Genomic DNA, 21,443 nt, shown 5'->3' on the forward strand with positions numbered 1-21,443 from the left:
CTGAGCTCGCAGCCCCTTCCCTGGAGCTCAACCCAGGGGCACGATACTAAGCTTGCTGCGTCTCAGAGGGGGAAAGCAGCAGATCCCAGGAAGAGCGGTGAGCGGCAGCACGCCACACCGGAGGAACGGGAAGGCTTCCAGTCTTCACGACGCAGATCGTAGGGGCAAGGCCCTGGTCCCACAGTGAGCAGCAGCTCCGTGACACGGACCGGCAAACTGGGAGGTCTGGGAGGAAGGCAACGCCAGCGGACCAGGGAGCTTGGGGCCAAGCCGGAGGACGGAGGGAGCATGACATCCTTCAAGGCCCTGCAAGCATCTGCTTGGCGATGAAGGGCAGGCAGGGGCATGGGGACCCTGGGCAGAGCCGCACCTGGGAGCATTTAAGGTGGGCGCTTGCAAGAGTGGAGGCAATTCGAGGCCTGAGCTGGAAGGATGGGGTTAGTCTTTCTCCAACCTTCGGAGGTTGTGGGCCGGCGGGTCTGAGCCTCTGCGGTTGCAAGAAGGCTCCCAAAACGGTACAGTTTTGAACCCCGAAGGCGGCCCTGGACCCCCCTGCCACCGCCACGTCCAGCAGCCACTGGCGCAACCCCCTGTCCAGGTGGATGGATAACGTGGAAGAGGGGATGTCGCCAAGGAAAAACAGCCGGGTCGGGACCCGACGTTAGGGCGGCAGAGATGCACTCCAAGGCTCGGAGCAAAGGGCAAAGGTGGGGAGGCACGTGCGTATAGCGGGACGTGGAGAGAGAGCGGTGGGCGCTGAAATACGCCTCTGCACCGCTGCCTCCAGAGACCGGGGTCCCGTACGCGGTCACGAGTATTGTAGCACCAGGGCTGTGCTCGCTGGCTAGTCTGTGCTGTCAGGGTGGACAGGAGTCTCACGCAGAGCTTAGCATAGGGGATGGTTTGGATAGGGATGATTGTGCTTCGGGCAGGGGGCTGGACTAGATGTGACCTCTGGAGGTCTTATGCAGTCCCCCTTCTCTAGAGGGATTCACTTCTCTGTGACCCTATACAGATGAGATGGATAATGTGGACCCCACCCCCATGGGAAGTTCACAGCACGGAGGGGGAAGAGTTAAACGCCTCTTTCCATTTGAGGGCAAGGGGGGAGCCCCATGTTTTGGGCTGATGGGTATAGCAATAAAGGTCATACGGGGCTGCCCAGGGGAGGGGAGACAGACTGGGTGACTATTAAGAGTGGGAGAGGACTTTGGGAAACCCAGTTACGGGGAGGGCTGGGGTGGGGGCAAGAATCCGCTTTGCTTTACTCCCTGCACCGTACCATGAAGGCAGGTCCCTCCTATATTTATTCTTATCACTGGGGGGAGCAAGCACCATGCAGGACCCTTGGCAAGGCTTCGGTGGAGAAAGTGCAGGTGCAGACAGGAAACGAGGTCCAAGCGGGCGGGCGCGTGCAGGCACGGCGTGGAGGAACGGGAGAACCAGTAAAATGCTTTCTGTTGAAGATGGAGCCGGCTCGCGCTGCTGAGAGAGGTTTTACAAGCTGTGAAGAAGCACAAGACCGAGCATTGTGCTTCTGCAGCAGACCCAGGTCCTGACCTGGCACGAAACGCGTCAAAACAGCATGGGCACAAAGGTGGTGCTGCTCGCCGGGGCGTTCGGAGAAGGGGGGTGGGCATAGTGACAGGCCAGTCCTTGACAAAAGGAAGTACCTTCTGATTGCAGGACATTTTCAAGACTCATAGAAACAGAGAAAATGAGACCTCAGGAGGTCGCATCTAGTCCAACCCCTGCTCCAAGCAGGACCAGCCCCAACTACATCCTCCCAGCCAAGGCTTTGCCTACCCGGGACTTAAACACCTCCAAGGACGGAGCGCCCCCGACCTCTCTGGGGAGCCTGTTCCACTATTTTACTACCTGTAAAAAAAAAAAAAAAAAAAAAAAAAAAATGTTCCTAATATCCAACCTCAACTTCCCTTGCTGCAGCTTGAGCCCATTGCTCCTTGTCCTGCCGTCTGCCCCCACTGAGACCAGAAATCGTAACAGCCGTAGATGGCCACCCCATGGGCCCCAGCCAGGCTCAGCTCTTCCTTTTTCCGGTTGTTCAGAGCTCTTAATAGATGTAGGGAAAGGAAAGTTTCATGTAAGCCCTGGGGAGTGAATGTGCGTGAGGTCCTGCGGAGGTGGCGATGGTCAAGACGTGCGTGATGGCAGGGAGCTGAGGGGCTGGGCAACTCGGTGCCTGATAGCTGGGGGTGAAGGGCCCAGCCCGCAGGAGCTGCGCTGGCTGCTGTGCTGGGCCAAGAGGTTTGGTAGCTCCAGCACCGCGCACCCTTGGCGTCTTCCTGCGCAGGCCATCGGGCTGGTCGCCCTGTGTCTGGTATCAAAGTGAAGAGTGGCCCTGGAGCCCCAGTACACCTCTGCCTGGTGAGCCCCTACGGCTGCAGGAGCTGCGCAGGGATTTCCTAAGCTAGCGAAGAGCCCAGTGATAAACGGCAGGAAAAGGCTGTGGGATGAGGGGCAAAGCTGCCCCAGGAGGGGGCGAGGCCCAGGATGAAAACGGACACAGCCAAGTCCTAAAACCATCGTAAGAAAATATTGGCCATTAGCGGCAAAATGAGTCTCTTACAAATTTGTGAAGCAGGGCGGACGTCGAGGTGCATGGTAGAAGAGAATATGAAGGAAAAGGAGGAGCTGGACGCTGGGCTGGAAAGTGGAAGAAAATGAAGGGCAACCCCCCCCCCCCCCGCAATTAGATATAGCAGGGGACAGCCGAAGGGGTAACTGGTGCTTTCTGCCCGGGGGGGGGGGCGGGGTTGCTAGTGTACTCTTACCCTGCTTTAGCCCCTGCTCCACCCAGTTTAAAGCCAATGACTGCAGCATCTCCACTTTGACCTCACGGCTCATTAAAATCTACCTGTTCCCTGCTAAACTCTTCACTCCACAGGTGTTAACGACCCTCTTTGCCACTGTCTGGCCACCAATCAAGCTCACCTTTTCCCTGCAAGCTGCTGTCCGGTCCCTGGTGCCTGCAGCCTGCCTTTACCTCGTTGCAATCGCAAAGACGTGGGGCTGGAAGGGCCCGGCAGAGGTCATGTCTAGCCCAGGCAGGGTCGGCCCTGTGCGAAGGCCCCGGACATGTAGCCAGCCCGTGCCATCACATAGGCCGCAGTGTTTAGCTTTTTCATGGGCACATGGCAGCCTAGGCAGGGGCAGACAGAGCAAGGAACAGAAAGCAGAGCAGCAGATCAGGCAAGGGAAGGGGCTCCAAGTGGCTATTTGTGACATCCCTGCCAAAAAAGTCGTTTGCCCCCTGGTCTAGAGCTGTGATTGTCAGCCTTTTCACCCGGTTTAGGGCCCTGGGTCATGCGTTATAGCACTTGCCTGCTTGAGGACCAGGCGGCAGGGACGAGCCTGTGCTCACCTCGTGCATCTGCTCTCTGGGCTGCTCCTGTCCGTGGCGGTCGCGGCCCCTGAGCAGGAATCGCTGCTGTGGATGCGGGGACCAGCCTCTGGCTGCAGAGCATGGGCCGATCTGGGGCTCTGCTTGGGGAGCATGGCTTCGCAGCGGATGCTGCGGCGGGACAGCATTGCACTGGATCCCTCTACACTGAGCCATCCCCTGTTCAAAACCCGCCCCGGCTCCACCATTACTGGGCAAGAGAGGGCAGCGTAAGCCTCGCCCGCCTCTGTTCAATAGCCACGAGTAGCTCGACCCTGCACGAATGTCCCCAGCCCCGTTGGCTGTGCTGTCTGCCTCCACCCCTCCTGTGGCAGTGAGTGCCACGAGTTAACGATGCAGTGCATTAAAAAAAATAGGACTTTCCCTTGCTTCTCATTTACCTAAGGGCCCTGGACCTTTTGTACTAGCAACTGGACATCTCTTGTGCAGCTTTTCATTGACAAGAGGCTGCAGCAGCAATACCAGCCGACGACTGTTTGCTCCCACCGTGGGACCTCCGGCTGCAGCAGGATTCCCAGATGCAAGAAATACAGGCTGGGGCAGGAGTGAAACGCGATGTGCTCTGCTTGTAAAAGACCCTCCGCCCTCCCTCAAAGCACTAGCGTTGCAGCCGAGCCGCCTGGGTCTGGTCCGTGAGGATAGGGCTGACCCTGCCCAAAGCCAGGGTTAGACTAGATGCGACCCGGCTTCTCTACGCCCCATCCGTCGCGTTGCTGAGACCCTTCAGCAAGAACGGGCAAGACTTGGACATTGGTTAAGGAGTCGAAGGTGAGCCCATCAGTGTTACACTGGGCTCGCTGAGCCTGCAGAAGGGAAGACCGAGGGGGATTGAGTCGCCGCCTTCACCCCCTGCAGGGGGGCTGCGAAGAGGACGGAGCTGGGCCGGTCTCCGTGGGGGCAGACGACAGGACAAGGAGCAATGGGCTCAAGCTGCAGCAAGGGAAGTTGAGGTCAGAGATTAGGAAAAACTCACTAGGAGGGTGGTGAAGTACTGGACCAGGCTCCCAAGAGAGGTGGTGGAGGTGTTTCAGACCCAGGCAGACAAAGCCCTGGCTGGGCTGATGTAGCTGGGGCTGGTCCTGCTTTTCCCACCACTCAGCATGCAGTGCCTTCCCCAGCACCTGCCCCAGGGCCTGGGCCGTCAGAGGGTTCGAAGCAGGCCAGCGCAAGGGGCTGCGCCTGGGGGACTCAGCAGGGCACGAGAGAAGCAGCCCGTGAGCATGGACGAGCTGGACACAGCGTGGCGTTCACCTCCAGGCCCGGGGAGGAGCCGAGGTTCACACTCACGGTGCACGGCCTTTTACAAGGTTGGCCTGACCATGGGGACGGCTTTCCTTAGGGGGGTCAGGGCGAAGTGCGTGACCTGCCAGTTCCTGATGTCCTCGTGTCCCCCGGCACCGCAACCATTTTCATTGCCCCCCACAGGCATCTCCGACAAGTCCCCATCACCCAGATCCTGCTGCACCTCAGTGGCTTCAGCTTGCTGCCCCGCCACAAGCCGGCTCTTGCCCCCGCTCTAGTATCAAGGACTCTGGGGCCTTCAGGATGAGCCGCTAACGCAGGGGGGAGTGGGCTGACATGGCCCCGCTCTTGTCCCGCGGCTGAGGGACAAGCTCCCAGCTACCCCGCGGTAGCCCAGGGTGCCCTTGGCACGGCTTTATGAGCACGCAGGGTGCTCAGGCCAGGTGCCGGATGACTGGAAGATAGCCAACGTGGTCCCCATCTTTAAAAAAGGGAGGAGGGAGGACCCAGGCAACTATGGGCCCGTCAGTCTTACCTCAAACTTAGGGAAACTCTTTGAGAAGATCCTCAAGGAGCACATCTGCGATGGGCCGGCTTCAGGGATGATGCTCGAGGGCAACCAGCACGGTTTCATTAGGGGCAGGTCAGGTCAGACCAACCTGATTGCCTTTTATGATCAGGTCACAAAAGCCTTGGATGCAGGTGTCGCTGTGGACGTAGTCTTTCTGGACTTCAGCAAGGCCTCTGACACCGTCTCCCACCCCATCCTCATTAAAAAACTAGGAGATTGTGGCACTGATGCCTACACAGTCAGATGGGTTGCAGATTGGCTCAAGGGTCGCACTCAGAGGGTGGTGGTGGACAGATCATATTCGACCCGGGGGGAGGTGGGCAGCGGAGCCCCCCAGGGCTCGGTCCTGGGGCCTGCGATGTTCGATTGCTTCATCAGCGATTTGGACGATGGGGTGAAAAGCAACCTGTTTAAATTTGCTGATGATACCAAAATGTGGGGCGAGGTGAGCGCACTAGTAGGGAGGGAAAGACTGCAGCAAGATCTGGATAGGTTGCAGGGGTGGGGTAATGAAAACAGGATGCGTTTCAATACTGACAAGTGCAGGGTGCTGCACGTGGGCAGTAGAAACCAGCAGCACACTTATAAGATGGGAACCTCCCTTCTAGAGAGCACAGAGGCAGAAAGGGATGTGGGAGTCATTACTGACTCCAAGATGAACTTGGGCTGACAATGCGAGGTCACGGTTGGCAGGGCTAACCGCACCTTGTCCTGCATCCACAGGTGCATCTCAAGTAGGGCCAGGGAGGTGATCCTCCCCCTCTCTGCGGCACTGGTCAGGCCGCAGCTGGAGGACTGCGTCCAGCTCTGGGCGCCGCACTTCAGGAGGGATGTCGACAGCATGGAGAGGGTCCCGAGGAGGCCACTTGCATGGTCGGGGGCAGCAGGGCAGGCCCTACGGGGAGAGACTGCGGGACCTGAACCTGTTCAGCCTCCACAAGCGAAGGCTGAGGGGGGACCTGGTGACCGTCTATAAACTCACTAGGGGGGACCAGAAGGGTTTGGGGGAGACGCTGTTTCCCCAGCCCCCCCCGCATAACAAGGAATAACGGCCACAAGCTGCTGGAGAGGCGGTTTAGATCAGACATCCGTAACAACTTCCCAGTCAGGGCGGCTAGGAGCTGGAACCGACTTCCGAGGGAAGTGGTGCTGGCTCCTACCCTGGGGGGCTTTAAGAGGAGGCTGGATGACGACCTGGCTGGAGTCATTTGAGCCCAGCGTTTCTCCTGCCCAGGCGGGGGGTCGGACTTGAAGATCTACAAGGTCCCTTCGACCCGACTTCTACGACTATGAGCTCCATGGCGGACACCCGTGCCGCGCTGGAGCTCAGCTTGCCTGTGGCAGCACGGCTGCGGCCATCCGGACACCCTTGGCAAATCGCTGGCGTCCCGCGGTTGCTCCCCAGCTCTGAAGGTCCCTCTCAGGCCCCGCTGGCCTCAGGCACCTCCTGCTTGGGGAGGCCAGGACCGCCCAGCTCCAGCTCCCTCCACTGGGGACGAAACCGCCCAGCGTGCAGGGGCCAAAGAGCCTCGTAAGGGCCCGTGACAGCCTGATGCGCCCACGTGGTGTTGGAGAGGCCAGGATGGGCCCTGCCTGGGGGGCATTGTAGGGCACAACCCCTGAATCAGACCCTCGAGGCTGCAAGTGGGAGAGGAAGAGGGAAAAGCCCTGGTCAGCCCCGGTGGCTCTCCCATCCAGCACCCTCCCTGTGCCACCACGGGACACAGGGCAGGAGGGACCCAGGGTCTGGGCCAGTACGTGGCAGCTCCCACGTCCCTTAAGCCCGGACACCTCCCTGCCCGGTCCCCCCACACAGGGCTGGCGCATCCCCCCCGGTGCGGGCGGAGGCGCAGCCGAGTTAGTGCCGTTTACTGCGTGTCTGTACACGTTATAAAACACAGTCCGGTACAAAAAGCTTCCCCTGTACAGTACAAAGCGTACAGCGGGGTAAGGCCACCCGCGGCGTGGTGCAGACGGACGAGGGGGGGTGGGGGCACAGCGGGCAGGGACCTGCGCGGGCGCCCGGGTTTGAGAGCAGACCCAGCTGGCTGCCCCCACCTCGCTCAGATGACCCCCACGGGTGGGCTCTGGTCTGGGCGGCGCGGGGCTAACCGTTAACACCGCCGTGTTGCTGTACTTCAGCGCCAGCCCTGCCCCACCCCGCCGGCCCCGTGGGCTGCACCAGCTCCCTGGCACCTCCCTCCCCACCAGGCCAGGACCTCATGCTGGTGCCAGCGCTTGCAGCCGGGGCCTTGCCCGTTGCTGCCCAGTGGCCGCCTCTGCTGCCCCCCGCGCTCCCACCAGGCAGGCCCGGGGCGTGCGGCTCCGCTCTGCCCCAGCCGGGCCGTGGGGACACACGACAGTCGCTGGGAGCCGAGCAGCTGCGGGCTGGGGCACGTGCGGCATCGCGCAGCTGGAGCTGCCCAGCGCCCACGTGCCTGCTCCCAGCCCCGGGGGCTGCGGGCTCAGCGCCCCCAGTGCTCCAGGCCAGGACCCGGCTCTCAGCTGGGTAAGTTACAGCCCTGTCGTGTCGTGTGCGCACGCCGGCCCCCGGGGCAGGGCGCAGGCCACTCGGCTGAGCGAGGGCCCGGCCTGCAGGAGCCGGGTGCTTTGGTGTGTACGGCAGGCGCCCCCTCGCCCCGCCAATAAATAAATATGTACAGCATATAAATAAGGCAGGCGAGGCTGCAGCGCGGGGCCTGGCCCGGCCGCTCCTCGGGGGTCCCTGAGAGCTAACCCCTCCGAGGAGCGGGCCTGGCTGCTGTGCCCCTCTGCCACCCCCCGGCCGCCTGAGGAGGCTGCCGGGAACCCCAGGGAGTAGGCCTCCCCGCCGGCTGCAGAGGAACAGTCCCAGCCCCATCGGGGCCACTTGGGGCCCTGGGGTGCGTTGCATGTGCTTTGGGGGCCCCAGTGCTCTGGGCAGCAGCTCCCGGGCCAGGCCTGCTCCACTGCTCCGGGGGCAGGGAGCACCGGGTGCCCAGGACGGTCCCGGCCGTGCTGGGCCAGCACGAGGGAGGGCCCCACAGCCGTTGCGCACTGGGCCTGCTCCTCTTCTCCTTGGGGTGACACCCCCACACCTCCCACATGCCCCAGCTGGAAGGCAGCTGGTCCCCGGGGTGTGGAGCCCTGGCTGGGGTGAGCCTAGGGGCGATGGAGACCTGCACGCGGGCTCCGCCACCAGCCCACGTGCTGCCTCCCCTGCCCCCACAGCCGCCCTGCCCTGCTCAGTCCAGCTTCTCCAGCACGGAGGGCACGTAGACCAGGCTGAGCTCGCTGCCGAAGTTGCAGACGATGGCAGCATTCTCCAGCACCAGGATCTGCCGAGCGGGCTGCGACTCGTTGCTCTTGCCCAGGTAGACGGTCTGCAGCAGGTCCCCGTAGCCGATGTCCCAGAAGGAGACGCAGCCCTGGCCCCCCGTCACCAGCAGGTTGTCCGAGATGACGCCCAGGCTGGACCCACAGCCCATGTCCTGCAGGAGCCAGAGGGGGACTGTTAGAGGGGGACAAGCTAGCCCCAGCCCCGGCACCTGCCCCTCCTGCAGAGGAGCATGCGGGACAGACAGACAGCCCTGCAATAAGGCCGCAGATGGCAGGGGTATGATGGGCACAGAGGCCGCTGGTGGAGGAAGAGCCAGGGACCCTGCCGGGAAACCGGCCGCCCTGGCCCAGAAGGTCCCTCCCACTCCCCGCGGCTGGACTGAGACCCCCCCACCCATGTGCTGCAACCGGCTGCCCACCTGCTGGATCGAGTAGAGCTTGGCCCCGGAGCTGCGGTCCCAGATGCTGATGACGTCATCCAGGCCACTGCTGATGACGCAGGACGTGGTGCAGGTGAGGGAGGTGACGTCCCCACGGTGGGCGTACATGTGGCTGACGCGGCTTCCCGTCAGCACGTCCCAGAGGCAGATGGCACCGTCCTGGCCCCCGCTCGCCAGCACCATCGTCTGTGAGGACATGGGCTGGGTGAGACATGCCCAGCTTGCACCCGGGCCTTCGAGGCACGTGGCTCGTACCCAGGCCTTCAAGGGACCTGGGCACTGTGGCCAGGTCTGAAAGCTGGGTCCAGCCTGGCTGCTGACCACCCGCTGGAGCTGAGCAGCACTTACCCGCCAAAGACTGACCCAGGGGCCCAGCCCCGCCTGCCCCGACACTCCAGCCAGGATGCTGCCCCCCACCCACTCTGCACCCCCTGTCCACACCCCCTCACCTGGTCTATGTACACGGCAGTGATGCCTCCCGAGTGCCCCTGCAGCGTGAACAAGCAGCACGAGTCCTCCAGGCGATACACCTGCAGGTCAGAGCAGAGCCGGCGTCAGCCTCCGTGCTGCACGAGCCGCCTTGCCAGAGCCCATCCCGAGGCCTTGCTGCTCCTTTCCCCATCCACCCGCCCCATCTCCTGCATCCCAGTGCCCCCATGACTTCAAGGGGGCAAGGCCTATCCCCCAGCCCCAGCTAAGTGGGGTGGGGGTTCGTGGCAGGAGGGCACGTGAGGCCAGAGTCACGTGGCTTCACACCCGAGTTAGCTGGAGGTGGGGAGGGAACTACCCGCCCAGAATCAGTCCCAACCCCCACTGGCCGCGGTCCAGGTGGAGGGCACTCACTCGCAGCGTGTGGTCCTGGCTGCCCGTCACCAGCCGCCCCGCTGCCGCCTTCAGGGCTGTGATGGGCTTCTGGTGTGCGCAGGACACGGTGTGGGTAAGCTGACACAGGATGATGTCGCTGCTGCTGAACACGGGGGAGGAGGGCATGCTGCCCCTGCTGGGCGTTCCTTGGGGGCACATGCATGCACATGCAAATCACACGGGTCACGGCAGCCTCGCACGCCAGGGCCGGCCTCCCGCTCCCCCTCCCCACGCCTGGCCGGGGACATGGAGAAGAGCCCCCGTCTATTAGCAGCAATGCATGGGTGCCATGTTGCGCTTATGCAGTTGTTGCTGCTAGAGGATATGTCATCTCAGGATGGGCTATGCCCAGAAGAGGTGCTGCTGGTAGAGCGGCAGTTGCTCTTACCAGGTGTTGCTGCAAGTGAGCGTTGACTGCACCTCCTTTCTGGAGCTGGACTGGCCGTGCCCTGGGCCAGGTTTTTCCCAAGGGCTGAGTCCCCGGCGAGCCAAGCAGAGACAGCAGCTGCTCAGCACCCCGGGACCATCTGCCACAGGGGGTCCCAACCCCAGCCCCCTCCTGCAGCAGCAGCTGCCAGTGACGATCAGCAGGACACAAGTGTGCGAGCAGCAAGGCCCCAACCCATACCTTACCCTGCCCCAGAGTCTCCAGAGCCGATGCTGGGACCGCACTGCCCCCAGCCAGCTTTGGACACCTCCCTCCCTAGCTATGTGCAGAGGAACCACTGGGATCTTCAGCGCTGGGCCCTGGGGCCTCCCTGTGTTTTCTGAGCAGCAATGCTGAGCACAAGGACACATGAGCTGAGAGCATGGGAGGGGGCAGGGGAAGACAGGCCACGGTCTCCCCACGTCATCCTTGGCTGCGCAGCGTGCCTGGCACTCGCTCACCTCGGAACTGCAGGTGGTTGAAGGACGCGCGCGTCTCCAGGGAGAAGAAGTCCAAGGAGCCGTTCAGCCTGGCAGCCACGATCCTGGTGGACAAAAGCACATGCGCGTGAGTACACGGTGGGGGCAGGCCTGGAGACACCTCCAGAGGCAGAGTGAGGGCTGTACTGCCCTGGGTGCATTTGCATGACCCTTGCCATAGCTTTGATGCACGTGCTGATGAGGGGACAGGGCTGCTGGGAACATGCCCAGACGGGGTGCGAGAGCTCTTGTACCCAGCAGGAGACACTGATGTGCTGGCCAGAAAAGGGGGGCCCCGTCATCACAGCCTGCAGCTGCCTGACCCGCATCAGCGTGAATCCTGGCAGCTGGGCTCACAGCTGGCTTCAAATGATGTGGGGGGTGCGGACAGACAAGGGAAACCTCAGAGATGGTCAGTCACCTCTTGTTCAGGAACACAAGTGCTGTGATGCCCGACTGGCCCTCGTCATTGCTGCAGCGCAGGGTCCCCTCGATGGCATCCCACACCTGCAAGAGAGGCCATGTGAAAGGCAGCCTGCGGACCCCAGGGCCGGCATCTTTCTGCCCCAGCACCGCCAGCGCCCGTCCTCCTGCCGGCTCAGTTCTGTTTGAACCCAGACTGGACACAAAGGTCAACGCCAGATGCTCCAGAGTGCTGTTCAGAACAAGAGCCCGGTGCTCAGGAGCGCATTTAAAAGGTGAAAGACATGCACTGCACTGCATAGCGTGTCTGTGTACTCCTGCCCTCTCCGGGAAGGATCGTGGCCTGCATCAAAAGCTGAGTGGGAGAGTTTTGTTGTAAATTTTTTGATGGGAAACACTGTCCAGATGACAGCAGGAGATTTCGTGCGCTGAACTCCCTTTCCATGAGCAGGCAACAGCAAGGTTTGAAACAGTTTGCTTTTAATACAGCTCTGGAAAAATACTGGAGTTTCATTTCCTAAACTTATTTTATGTTGCTGTTTCTATTGCTCTTATTTCTTTAGGTCATTTCATGACATGTTGGTAAAAAGAGTGTTCAGTTTGATGGCACACTGAGTTATAGCAACAACCAAAATAGTTCACTAACTTAAAGCATTTTAGCTGCTTTCTAAACCCTTTGAGGGCAGCTGCCACTCGGTGCAATCTGAATCATATCGTCGTCTCGCCTGGTTCAAAGGGGCTCCTGTTTGTGTGGTAATGAAAAAGCTTAATCCTCTGAACAGAACAGAAAGATAAGCACTTAATGCGCTGATGATGATGGAGCAGACGACAGACATTGCTAAATGAAGATCTCATCCTGACGCACGATCTCTGCGTCCATCAGACGCTCCTTGGGATTCTAGTTTTTTCCCCCACAGGAAATCTTGAAAGCTTCAAACATTATTTTATGGAACCAGAGAGAAGTGGGGCTGGAAGGGACCCCAGGTCACATCCACTCCTTGCCTGAGGCAGAAACACCTCTATCCGAACCATCCCAGACAAGCCCTTGTCTTACCCAGTCCTAAAGCTACATAGAGGCACAGACAATGAGGGGGGGAAGCGGAGCTCAGGAGGGCACGTCTAGTCCAACCCCTGCTCCAAGCAGGACCAGCCCCAGCTACATCGTCCCAGCCAAGACTTTGTCTAGCCGGGCCTTAAACACCTCCAAGGATGGAGACTGCACCACCCCTCTGGGGAGCCTGTTCCAGTGCTTCACCACCCTCCTCGTGAGAAAGTTTTTCCTAATGTCCAACCTCAACATCCCTTGCTGCAGCTTGAGCCCATTGCTCCTTGTCCTGTCATCTGCCCCCACTGAGTACATGCTCCACCCTGTTGCATGACTATGAGGCCCGCTGTCCAAAGCCCCTAAAAGAACCTGAAGCTGCCACATGGGGACGAGGACTGGCAGCCTGGGCCCTAATCCAGCTGGGGCCCTAGCTGCTGGCATGTTGCTCGCAGCATCTGGTCCCTCCCTCCCGGGAAAGCACCCCGCCCCTTCCCTTACCTCCAGCTTCCCGTTGCTGCGGCCAGCCACAATGAGGTTCCCCTGCAGATCCAAGCTCCAGACAGAGCTTTCAAAATCGCCGCTCCAGGTGGGAACAGGTGAGGACTTGTCAAATCCAGGAAACGCCTCGTCCCCCAGGCTCCTCCTGCGGGCACTGCACCCGCTCTCCCCGCTCCCGCAGCCGGGGGACCAGGAGCCACTGGCTCCCGTGCACAGCCCAACCTGTCCGTGTGGGGTGGAGAAGCCTGTGAAGTTCATGGAGTTCGAAGCAGCGTGCTCCTCGTAGGCCTTCCCCACCAGGCTGCCGAAGTCATAACCCGCCTCCTTCTGGTGGGCGCAGACAGTGCGGTGCCGTGCCTCCGACACCGCTCTCGCCTGCTCGCAGAAGTTGGTGTCAATGAGAGACGTGAGGTCCGGCTGGTCGCAGAAGAGTGGGGGTTGGGGAGGGCTGAGCATCCTCTTGAGCTGGTGGCCGTTGTCGTAGGACTCCTCCGGCCCACACTTGGCGTCGGGGCTCTGGTCCCAGCCCTCCTGGTAATCGAAGATGCCGCTGCTGTCCCTCCGCAACCTGAAATGCAGCAGCTGCAGGTTAGTGTGCCCTTCCCTATGGGCTGGGATTGGGCCCAGGAGGGACAGGTGGGATTGGACTGCTACAGCAGCCTCAGGACCGTGGAAGGAAAAGGGCAAAGCAGCAGTGGCCACGTACCCCAGCTTGGGGATGACAGTGAGGCAGTCTCCGGTCTGTGCATCCCACACACGGATCTGCCCCACCAGGCAGCAGCTGACGAGCAGCATCCCGTCACTGGCCAGGCACTCGATGTCCTGAGAAGGGAACACAGGCCTGGGTGAGCAAAGAGCTAGCAACACCTCTGGCTTCCAGCCATCACCTTCCTCAGGGCTGCCTGTGCACCGAGCACCCCCCTGCACAGTGATGCCCAGCTCCGAACCACCCGCAGGCTTGGGCCCTTCCACACTGCATCAGGGCAGGGGTTGCCCCAGAAGCCCAGCGCCGTATCCACACAGCGAAAGCAAAGCAGGCTTCAACTATCTTCCACTTCCCAATGAGTCTAGCCTGAAGAGGCTGTGGGTCCCAGCCCCCGTGAGTAAGTGCCTGCTCATGCTGGACTGCTGCTGGGACCCCCAGCTCCACACACAAAGGGAGAGCAGCCATAGACTTCATGTGCACAACACTGGAAGGGGCAGATTCAATGCTGCCTACATTTGGCTACCACGCAGCACCACTGGTGTCCTGGTCTTTCATGGTTTTGGACCTCTCCAGGGCATTGGGTTTCCACTGCTGGGCGCACAGCCCTGCGTATGTAGACAACGGCGTGGCTAGTCCGTGACTGTAGTCAGAGGCCCTATGCACGCTCCTTGCTGGCATGAAGAGCCAGACGCCTCCACGTGGAGCCCCCCCGAACCCACGGTCATGGGCTTGAGCCGCAGAAGCAGACGAGCTGCACATGTACGGCCTTTGTTAGCCCCCAGGGCTCAGTGTACTTGCCTGAAAGCTGGAAGCTCTGGGCCCCAGGCTCCCCTCACCTACAGGAGGTTTGATCCCTGACTTCCCACAAGCCAGGCACTGCTTGTACCCCTCTGCAGTGTCCCAGATGAAGCTGAGCCCCTATCGCTGCCCTTGGCAGAAAAGGACGGAGGGAGGCTTCTGCCTCACCAGGAGCAGGGCTGCAGTCCTTCCCAGGCCAACAGCCACCTCACTGAGCTCTAGCCCACCTCCTTCCCCACAGCCTCCTGTCTCAGCCCTCTTGCAGCTTCATGGGACAAAATGCCAGGGGAATGCCAAAGAAGGGTCTGGGTAGTGGCTGAGCTACAGGGAGGTGGGGAGGGTGCTGTGCTAGGAAGTCAGAAGTAGGTTCAAGGCCCCTCTGGGTGAGGGGGATGTTAAAAACCCAGAACCTCTGACTTTCCAGGCAAGTGCTTTGGCCGCTGAGCTGTCTGGGGAAAGATAAGGTCTCTCAACGTGTGTAGCAGCCTACACACTCAGGAATACAAGAGCCCAAGACATGCCAAAAAGCAGCCCCTGAGACAACCGGGTAAGAACCGGGCCATGCCATGTCTGGTGGTGTGCTGTGCGCTGGCTACATTGCTCCAGATTGTCAATCCTAGGTCCCCACAACTTACCTCTGTGCTACAATTAGGCCACCAGACTGGCCCGTCAGGTCTCTCACTTGTGACTGACAGAAGCACGAAGCAGGAGAGCACCGAATACAAATACAGGTCTCTCTTAATGGAGCCTGTTGGAGCAGATAGGCGTAATCAGCCCAAGCCAACCTACCATGAGGTGACCTCTGAGAACCAAAGGAACGATCTCGGTTTCGGGCGGCGAGTAACCATAATCATCACAGGGCAGGTCCCCTCTCTTCCTTCGCGTGTGTGAAAGCCCGTTCTGCCCATAGTTCTTGGGGCAGAAGACTTTGTACAGGCAGAAGAGCAGAAGGACCAGGAGGATGCCGCAGGCCAGGCCCAGTGCTGCAACCCTGGTGGGCAAGACACACCGGCATGTTAGTTGCACCCTCACACCCACGCACCAGCCTCATTGACACGTGCTGGTGCACTTGGTAGCCACTGCCAGGAAGTTCTCAGCCTCTGAGCCCAACTAAGCTGTGAATGGAGGGGCTGGGCGGGTGTCTGTCTGGGATGGGTCAGGGACACACCTCCTGCAGGGGTTTGGAGTAGAAGACCCTGGGGGGTCAATTCCCTCTGATTAATGTTCAGCGGCTGAAAGTGAGCAGCCTGGGCTAAGTAAGCCTATGTGTGTGTCCACCCCATGCACCCCAAAGAGCTAGAGGGTGACCTGCTGCTGCAGGAAAAGAGGCTGCCCTGGTTGGGCAACGGGGCACAGTCAGGGAAGCGCATGAGGGGAGTGCTGTGTGCTGGGGCTGTGCAAGGTCTTTACTGGTAGAGGGTGACGTCGCGGTGCCCCTGCAGCCTGGGGGAGCCCTCAGCAACTCGCCCTTCCGCCTCCGATCTCCCATGGCCCACGGGGAAGAAGGTATGGTAGCGATTGGCCTCCTGGGGATGGCGCACTTCTAAGGCCTCTTGTGGATTCAGGTACAGGGTGACGGGGATCGCCGGGAGGATGCTGATATACCTGCAAGGGGAAGGGAAGACCACAGACCAACTTAGACTGACAGGAAAGAACCCCGCTGGAGCACCCAGACTCTCCCCATCCCCTGGGGACCAAGGTAGGACCCCCCAGCGTACCCTCTGCTGCTCCGTCCAGTCTCTCAGGAAGCCACTGGGCTTCACACCAAAACCCAGTGAGACTCCGCTCCATCTTCCCAGCTCTGTGCGAGGGGGGCAAAGAGCCAGCGTAGGAGCAGGTGGCCACCTGGGTTTCACAGACAGCAGGCACCACTACCTCACCTCCTGCATAACCCAGGCTGGGGAACCCAATCTGGCAACCCCAACATCTAGCCAGAGTGTGTAGTTGAACCAGAACGCATCCCTCTGACATAGGCTGGGCCTTTGATTGCAGCAGGCCACAAACTCCCTCCAAATGTACCCATGTGGCAGCACTGACATGGTGCTGCCTCTGGGGTGAAGGGAAACAACCAAGCACATCGCTCACCGCAGCAAGGTGGGAGAGGTTGGGGATGACTGGATCAACCAGAAACCCCCTTCTTAAGGCAAAAGGCACTGGGACGAAGAGGCGCCAGGCAGAGCAAAGACAACCTGGAGAGCCAGTCCCAGCCAGCAGCGGGGACTCCAGCCATGGACAAAGGACAGCAAGTCAAAATGGGGCAGGGAATTACCATGGAGCAGTTACCCCACAGTACGTAAGTTAAACCAGGGCAGCTTAAGTTTCATTCAGGGCTAAGCTGCCCCAGGTCAGCTTCCAGTTACTGCAGTGTAAGAGCAGGCAGCCACCCCATAGCCATTGCGCTGGGCAAGTCCCCATGGCCAGGCAATTCACTGTCTTTGGTCCATTTGTCCAGGCCCTTGGTTTGTCTGCCTTGAGGGAGGGAGGGCTGAGCCCAGCCTCCTGGGTTCTGTGGGGCACGCACAGGGCCGCAGCCCCCAGGCTCCCAGCCACTTGCCTCTTGGCCAGCGTGATGTTGTAGTAGCTGAAGAGGGCTGGCCAGTGCCGGAAGGACAGCTTCCTCCAGATCTCCTCGTCCTCCGGCCCCCACGTCACCTCTGCAGCAGTGCCCAGCTCCGGCTGCCCGTTCCCTCTGCTCTCTGCTCCCTGGGCCCATGCGTCCGCCTCCAGCTGGTCCAGGGACTCCAGCCCTGCCTTCTGCTCCCGCTGCTGCGTCTGATTCTCGGACAGAGGCACAGGATCCGCCGGGAAGACAGAGAGGTCGATCTTGGCATCCCCGGCGGGAAAGACCCCACCGGGCACGGGCATGGGGGGCAACCCTGCCTCTCCCAGAGGGCTCTGCTCGGTGACCTGTGACGTGAGGTAGGTACGGAGGCCGGCGGGGTCGGTGTAGACCAGGATTCCAATCCAAATCACCGTCCCGGCCTGCATGGCACAAGCAGGGAGACAAGAGTGTTTAAAACCCGGTGCCCTGCTCACCGTGGCCAACATCCCCCCAGCACAGGGCCCTCCAAGACACGTGATGCTCTGGCCTGCTGTCAACAGCCTCCCACAAAGACAGTCCTGCTGCAGCAGCATCGAACCCTGCTGACCTTGGCTGGAACTGTGAGGATTTGCAAAGCACCCACAAAAGCCTGACACTATGAATGTCTAGGAACTCCTGGTCTCCATCACATACGGATCTCGAGTGCATTATAACAACCCTTGGATCAATGGGATCCTGCCAGCCCTTGTTCCTGTGCTACCTGTGCCAGGTTTGGGCATTCCTGGTCTTCTGGCGCATTGTGCCTTGTGCAACAGGGTTGATTGTAAAGTTTCAGGACTTGTCTGGGATGGTTTAGACAGGGATGGTTTTGCCTAGAGCAAGGGGCTGGACTGGATGTGACCTCCAGAAGGCCCTGCTGGTCTGACTAGCTGTGATTCTGTGATATTTGTGCCACGCACACATGCACATCCCTGTGTACACAGGGGCACTTACTCACGGGGGCTGGGGCCCACAGCCTCTTCAGGCTAGACTCGTTGGGAAGTGGAAGACAGTTGAAGCCTGCTTTGCTTTTGCTGTGTGGATACGGCGCTGGGCTTCTGGGGCAACCCCTGCCCTGTGTACACACTCCCCTGTGTACTGGGAAAATGGCTCGTTCCTGCCAAGTTTCCAGCAGGGTGAGCGACCTGCCTGAATCACTGCGGAAAACAGTTTCATCTCTGTGTGATGCAAAGCCCTAGCCCTTCCCTCCACACTGCCCCAGGAGCTGAGCACTTGTCCTTCTCAGGATCTCCCTTCTCTCCTCATTCAACCACTCCTGAAAGGATGCCTCTGCAGAGATGCCTTCAAGTAACTAAAAGGAGCCTGGCTAGAGGGGAACTGGGAATAGCCCACTAATCGCTGCTCAGTGCGAGTTAGATTTTGCGCTCTAATTACTGAGCAGAGCCCTGGAGCAAACAGAAACAGGCAGACAGGGCTCACAGGGAGCTGCGTCCCTGATGACACCACCACTGTGAGGAGAACACGAAGCTTGAGGGGAACAAAGCCACTCGAGAAACCACATTTCTTTCTCTGGAAATGCAGCCCCCAGAGATGGGTCGGCAAGGTGCACCAGACAGCTGAAAGCTTGCATGTACCATGATAAGTCTCTGGGCCAGCCGGGTCCTGGCGAAAAAGTAGATGACCCGCAGCCTCTTGGGCAGGCGCAGGTTCCTGAAGGAGGAGGGCTGCAGGGTGATGGTGTGTGGGGTGGCAGGGCGCATGGCCAGCTGGCGCTCATACCGCTGGGAGCAGCTGATGGACTTTGCTGGGGGCAGGCAGGCTTCTGAAGGCAGCCGTTTGTTCAGGTCCGCAAGCTGTGAAAGGACAGCAGAGGGGTCAGAGAGGTGACAGACTTCCAGAGAGACATGATCCCTAAATCACCTGGCTGTACGTGGGTCCGGGCCTGAGCACGCAGGTGAGGCCAGACTCGATCCCATGGTCCGCAGATACATATGTGCACCTGGGCACCCAGCCTCGCGTGCGGCCATCCATTCCCAGGATCTCCCAGCCACGCACGTCCACGGCCCAGCAATCAGGTGTGGCTGGCATCTCTCACGCACCCAACCACACCTGCTGGATGTCAGTTCTCTGTGCATGCCCGCTGCTGTCCCTCCCTCTACCTGCCACCTCTAGCAAGCACCTCCCCAACCTCCCACGTTGGCTCTTCTCTCTGCACGAGAAGCACAGTCGCAGGGAGAAGCAGCGGCAACATCAGGCGTGGACCACACCCCCCGCCCCTGCACCAACCTCCATACGGCGGATGTCGATGGACAACACGGTGCTGAAGAAAAACATCTGCAGGAAGAAGTCAGACACCAGCCCGACCACAGCGAAGAGGCAAAATTCCTGCAAGACACAATATGCCCCACATCAGCACAGAAGCTTTCTGGGCTCCCAGCAAGTATTCAAAGGCAAGCCCACCGCCCAGCCCTGAGGACGCTCCCTGCGGAGCTGGTGCAATTGCCTACCCTGGAAATCTTCAAGAGACTGGATGGTCACCTTGCTGGGGAAACCAGACCCCAGTTGTCTTTCCTGCCTAGTGCACGGCTGGCTGGACCTGATGATCTTGCAAGGTCCCTTCCAGCCCCATACAATCCATAAATTTATGCCTGGCTGGCAACACTGATTACGAACGGTTTAATTTGTGCGGGTGAACTTTGTTCGGTTGACAGGGGCCCACTGGAGAGCTCTGGAGCCCGCTTATGTGCAGAACAGGTATAACATTTTTTGTGCTTATCCAAACATCTCAACGTGCTTTGGGGAAAGTGAGGCAGGAGACATGAACTCAGTCCATGGTACAGTGGCAGGCCCGGAGCCAGCACCTGCAGCTTCCTGGGCACGTGATCTCACTGCAGGACCAGCAACGTGCCTGACCTTCTCCAGCATGCAAGAAGCTCAGTCTCCGGACTCAGGCAATCACTGGCCTCCCGCTATGGGGGTGACCCGTTCCAACTGCAGTGGTGGTGCTGGTGGGATGTGAACGAGCCCCCGGCTAACCGCACCGGCCAGACAGCAGACAGCATCCTTCAGTCTCCAGCCCTGCCTGGTGGCAAGGGAAGGATCCCACAGTCCAGCAAGGCTCTCCACGTCAAACCCTACGAATCAGAGGCGAGAACGGCCAAAGCCCCTGAAATGCTCCTCTCTCCCGGCAGGTGTCAGTGTGCGGACGAGGATGGGCACGGTTACTGAGCCTGAAACCGTGCAGCAAGCCACCGCCCCAAATGCAGTGCCCAGCATCATGCAGATCCCCACCTGCTACCTATCAAGAGTGTTAGTGCCCGGGACGCCTCTGTCCTTTGAGGGAGCAGGGTCTTGTCCAGCTCAGCGAAGGGCCAGGAGAGTAAGGATGTGGAGAGCTCAGGACCAGCGCTGGGCTAAACAGCAGGCTCGGGACTCTGGCAGAACAACGTCAGCAGACACCCCCCGCAGACCCTGCGCTCCCCCTTCTGCACAGGCAACCCTGGGGTCCCCTTCCCTCCCTGCTGTGCGGCTTGCTTGCCTCCCAGGTACCTCCCCAGTGCTGGGGCAGAGATGGACAGGGAGCAGCCGGGCTTTCCAGACCCTTCGTCCTGCCCTAGACACAACTCCTTGTCCTGCCAATGCTGCTCTCAGACACAAGCAGTGCAGACAGCTGCTCGGGGCCCTGCATGGACTTGGCGGCACGCAGATCCAGGAGGTCAAAAAGCGAAGTGTTTTCAAGTCAGTTGTTGACTCTGGCAAGCCCCCACCAGCAAAGGCATTTCCTTCGGGCTCCGCATGTGGGCTGGAGATGAGGGGGGATGGACAGAAAGGCTGGAGTTCTCCCTTGGGCTGGGGGAAGGAACACGCAGCTGGATTTCACCCTTAACCAGACACTCACTGAGCCCCAAACCTCGGGGTCGGCCCTGTTTTGTGCATAGCTCAGGTCTCCTTATGCTCCACCTGGGATCTAAGACAGATGAACCCAAGGTTGCCGTACTGACCTGCTACAGACTGGCTGTGTACGGACCATGCACACAATGCTGCTGCCCCCATGGCTGTGACTGAGAGCAGGATTGGGTCCTGGGAACCGCAGACATTTTGGATGGCTGAGGTTGAAAGGGCAGAGAGAGAGGGAGAGGGCAGGCACCCAGCCAGCCCCCAAGGCACAGAAGCACTGCCTCTCATGGGTCTGAGGTTTCTCAGTGAGGTTTTAACTGAGCCGCCGTCCTGGGACAAAGGGGCTTCCTGCCTGCCTGCCATACAGTAGGAAGGGATGCCTGCCCCATCCCTTAAAGGTGGAGATGCAGTTTGCAACTGGTTCTGGCTGCAAGAAGTATCCTATCAAGCCCAACTTTGGGAGACCCCAGAGAGTGGGACAAAATCAGAGGAAAACATGGCTCCCCTACACCCCTGGAGCTGACAGCAGGCTTCAGGCTGAGGGATCTGCTGCTCCTCTCCATGCCTCAGGCACAGATGCACAAAAGATCTAGTGGGGACCTGGATCAGTGGTTACTATGCAACCGTCACGTCTGCGTGATTCTGCAATGATAGAAGGGTGGCAAAACTGTGCCAGCATCAGCCCTGCTCTCTCCACGGTTGCTATCAGAGTAATTCCGCTCACTTGCATAGGACCAGGCAGACGTAACGCTTATAAGCTAATGTCCCC

General features: G+C 60.0%; 1 protein-coding gene across 4 annotated transcripts in view; it reads right to left on the reverse strand.

Moving 5' to 3' along the window:
* Positions 1-7,091: 7,091 nt before the first annotated feature.
* The window catches only part of SCAP (SREBF chaperone), a 90,177-nt gene continuing 75,825 nt past the window's right edge, over positions 7,092-21,443 (reverse strand). For all 4 annotated transcript variants that reach the window (XM_090047995.1, XM_090047999.1, XM_090047998.1 and 1 more), the window contains exons 11-23: positions 19,064-19,162; positions 18,412-18,630; positions 16,790-17,217; positions 15,646-15,840; positions 15,025-15,226; positions 13,438-13,553; positions 12,732-13,299; positions 11,187-11,272; positions 10,748-10,830; positions 9,839-10,005; positions 9,445-9,525; positions 8,975-9,181; positions 7,092-8,707 (exon numbers count right to left, since the gene is read on the reverse strand). In XM_090047995.1, coding sequence (XP_089904121.1) covers positions 8,462-8,707; positions 8,975-9,181; positions 9,445-9,525; positions 9,839-10,005; positions 10,748-10,830; positions 11,187-11,272; positions 12,732-13,299; positions 13,438-13,553; positions 15,025-15,226; positions 15,646-15,840; positions 16,790-17,217; positions 18,412-18,630; positions 19,064-19,162 — 2,697 coding nt within the window. In that variant the 3' untranslated portion in view covers positions 7,092-8,461. The remainder of the gene's footprint in view (positions 8,708-8,974; positions 9,182-9,444; positions 9,526-9,838; positions 10,006-10,747; positions 10,831-11,186; positions 11,273-12,731; positions 13,300-13,437; positions 13,554-15,024; positions 15,227-15,645; positions 15,841-16,789; positions 17,218-18,411; positions 18,631-19,063; positions 19,163-21,443) is intronic.

The sequence above is a fragment of the Crocodylus siamensis genome, chromosome 5 (genome assembly GCF_052110815.1).
Source record: "Crocodylus siamensis isolate JL-2025a chromosome 5, ASM5211081v1, whole genome shotgun sequence".
Lineage (NCBI taxonomy): Eukaryota > Metazoa > Chordata > Crocodylia > Crocodylidae > Crocodylus > Crocodylus siamensis.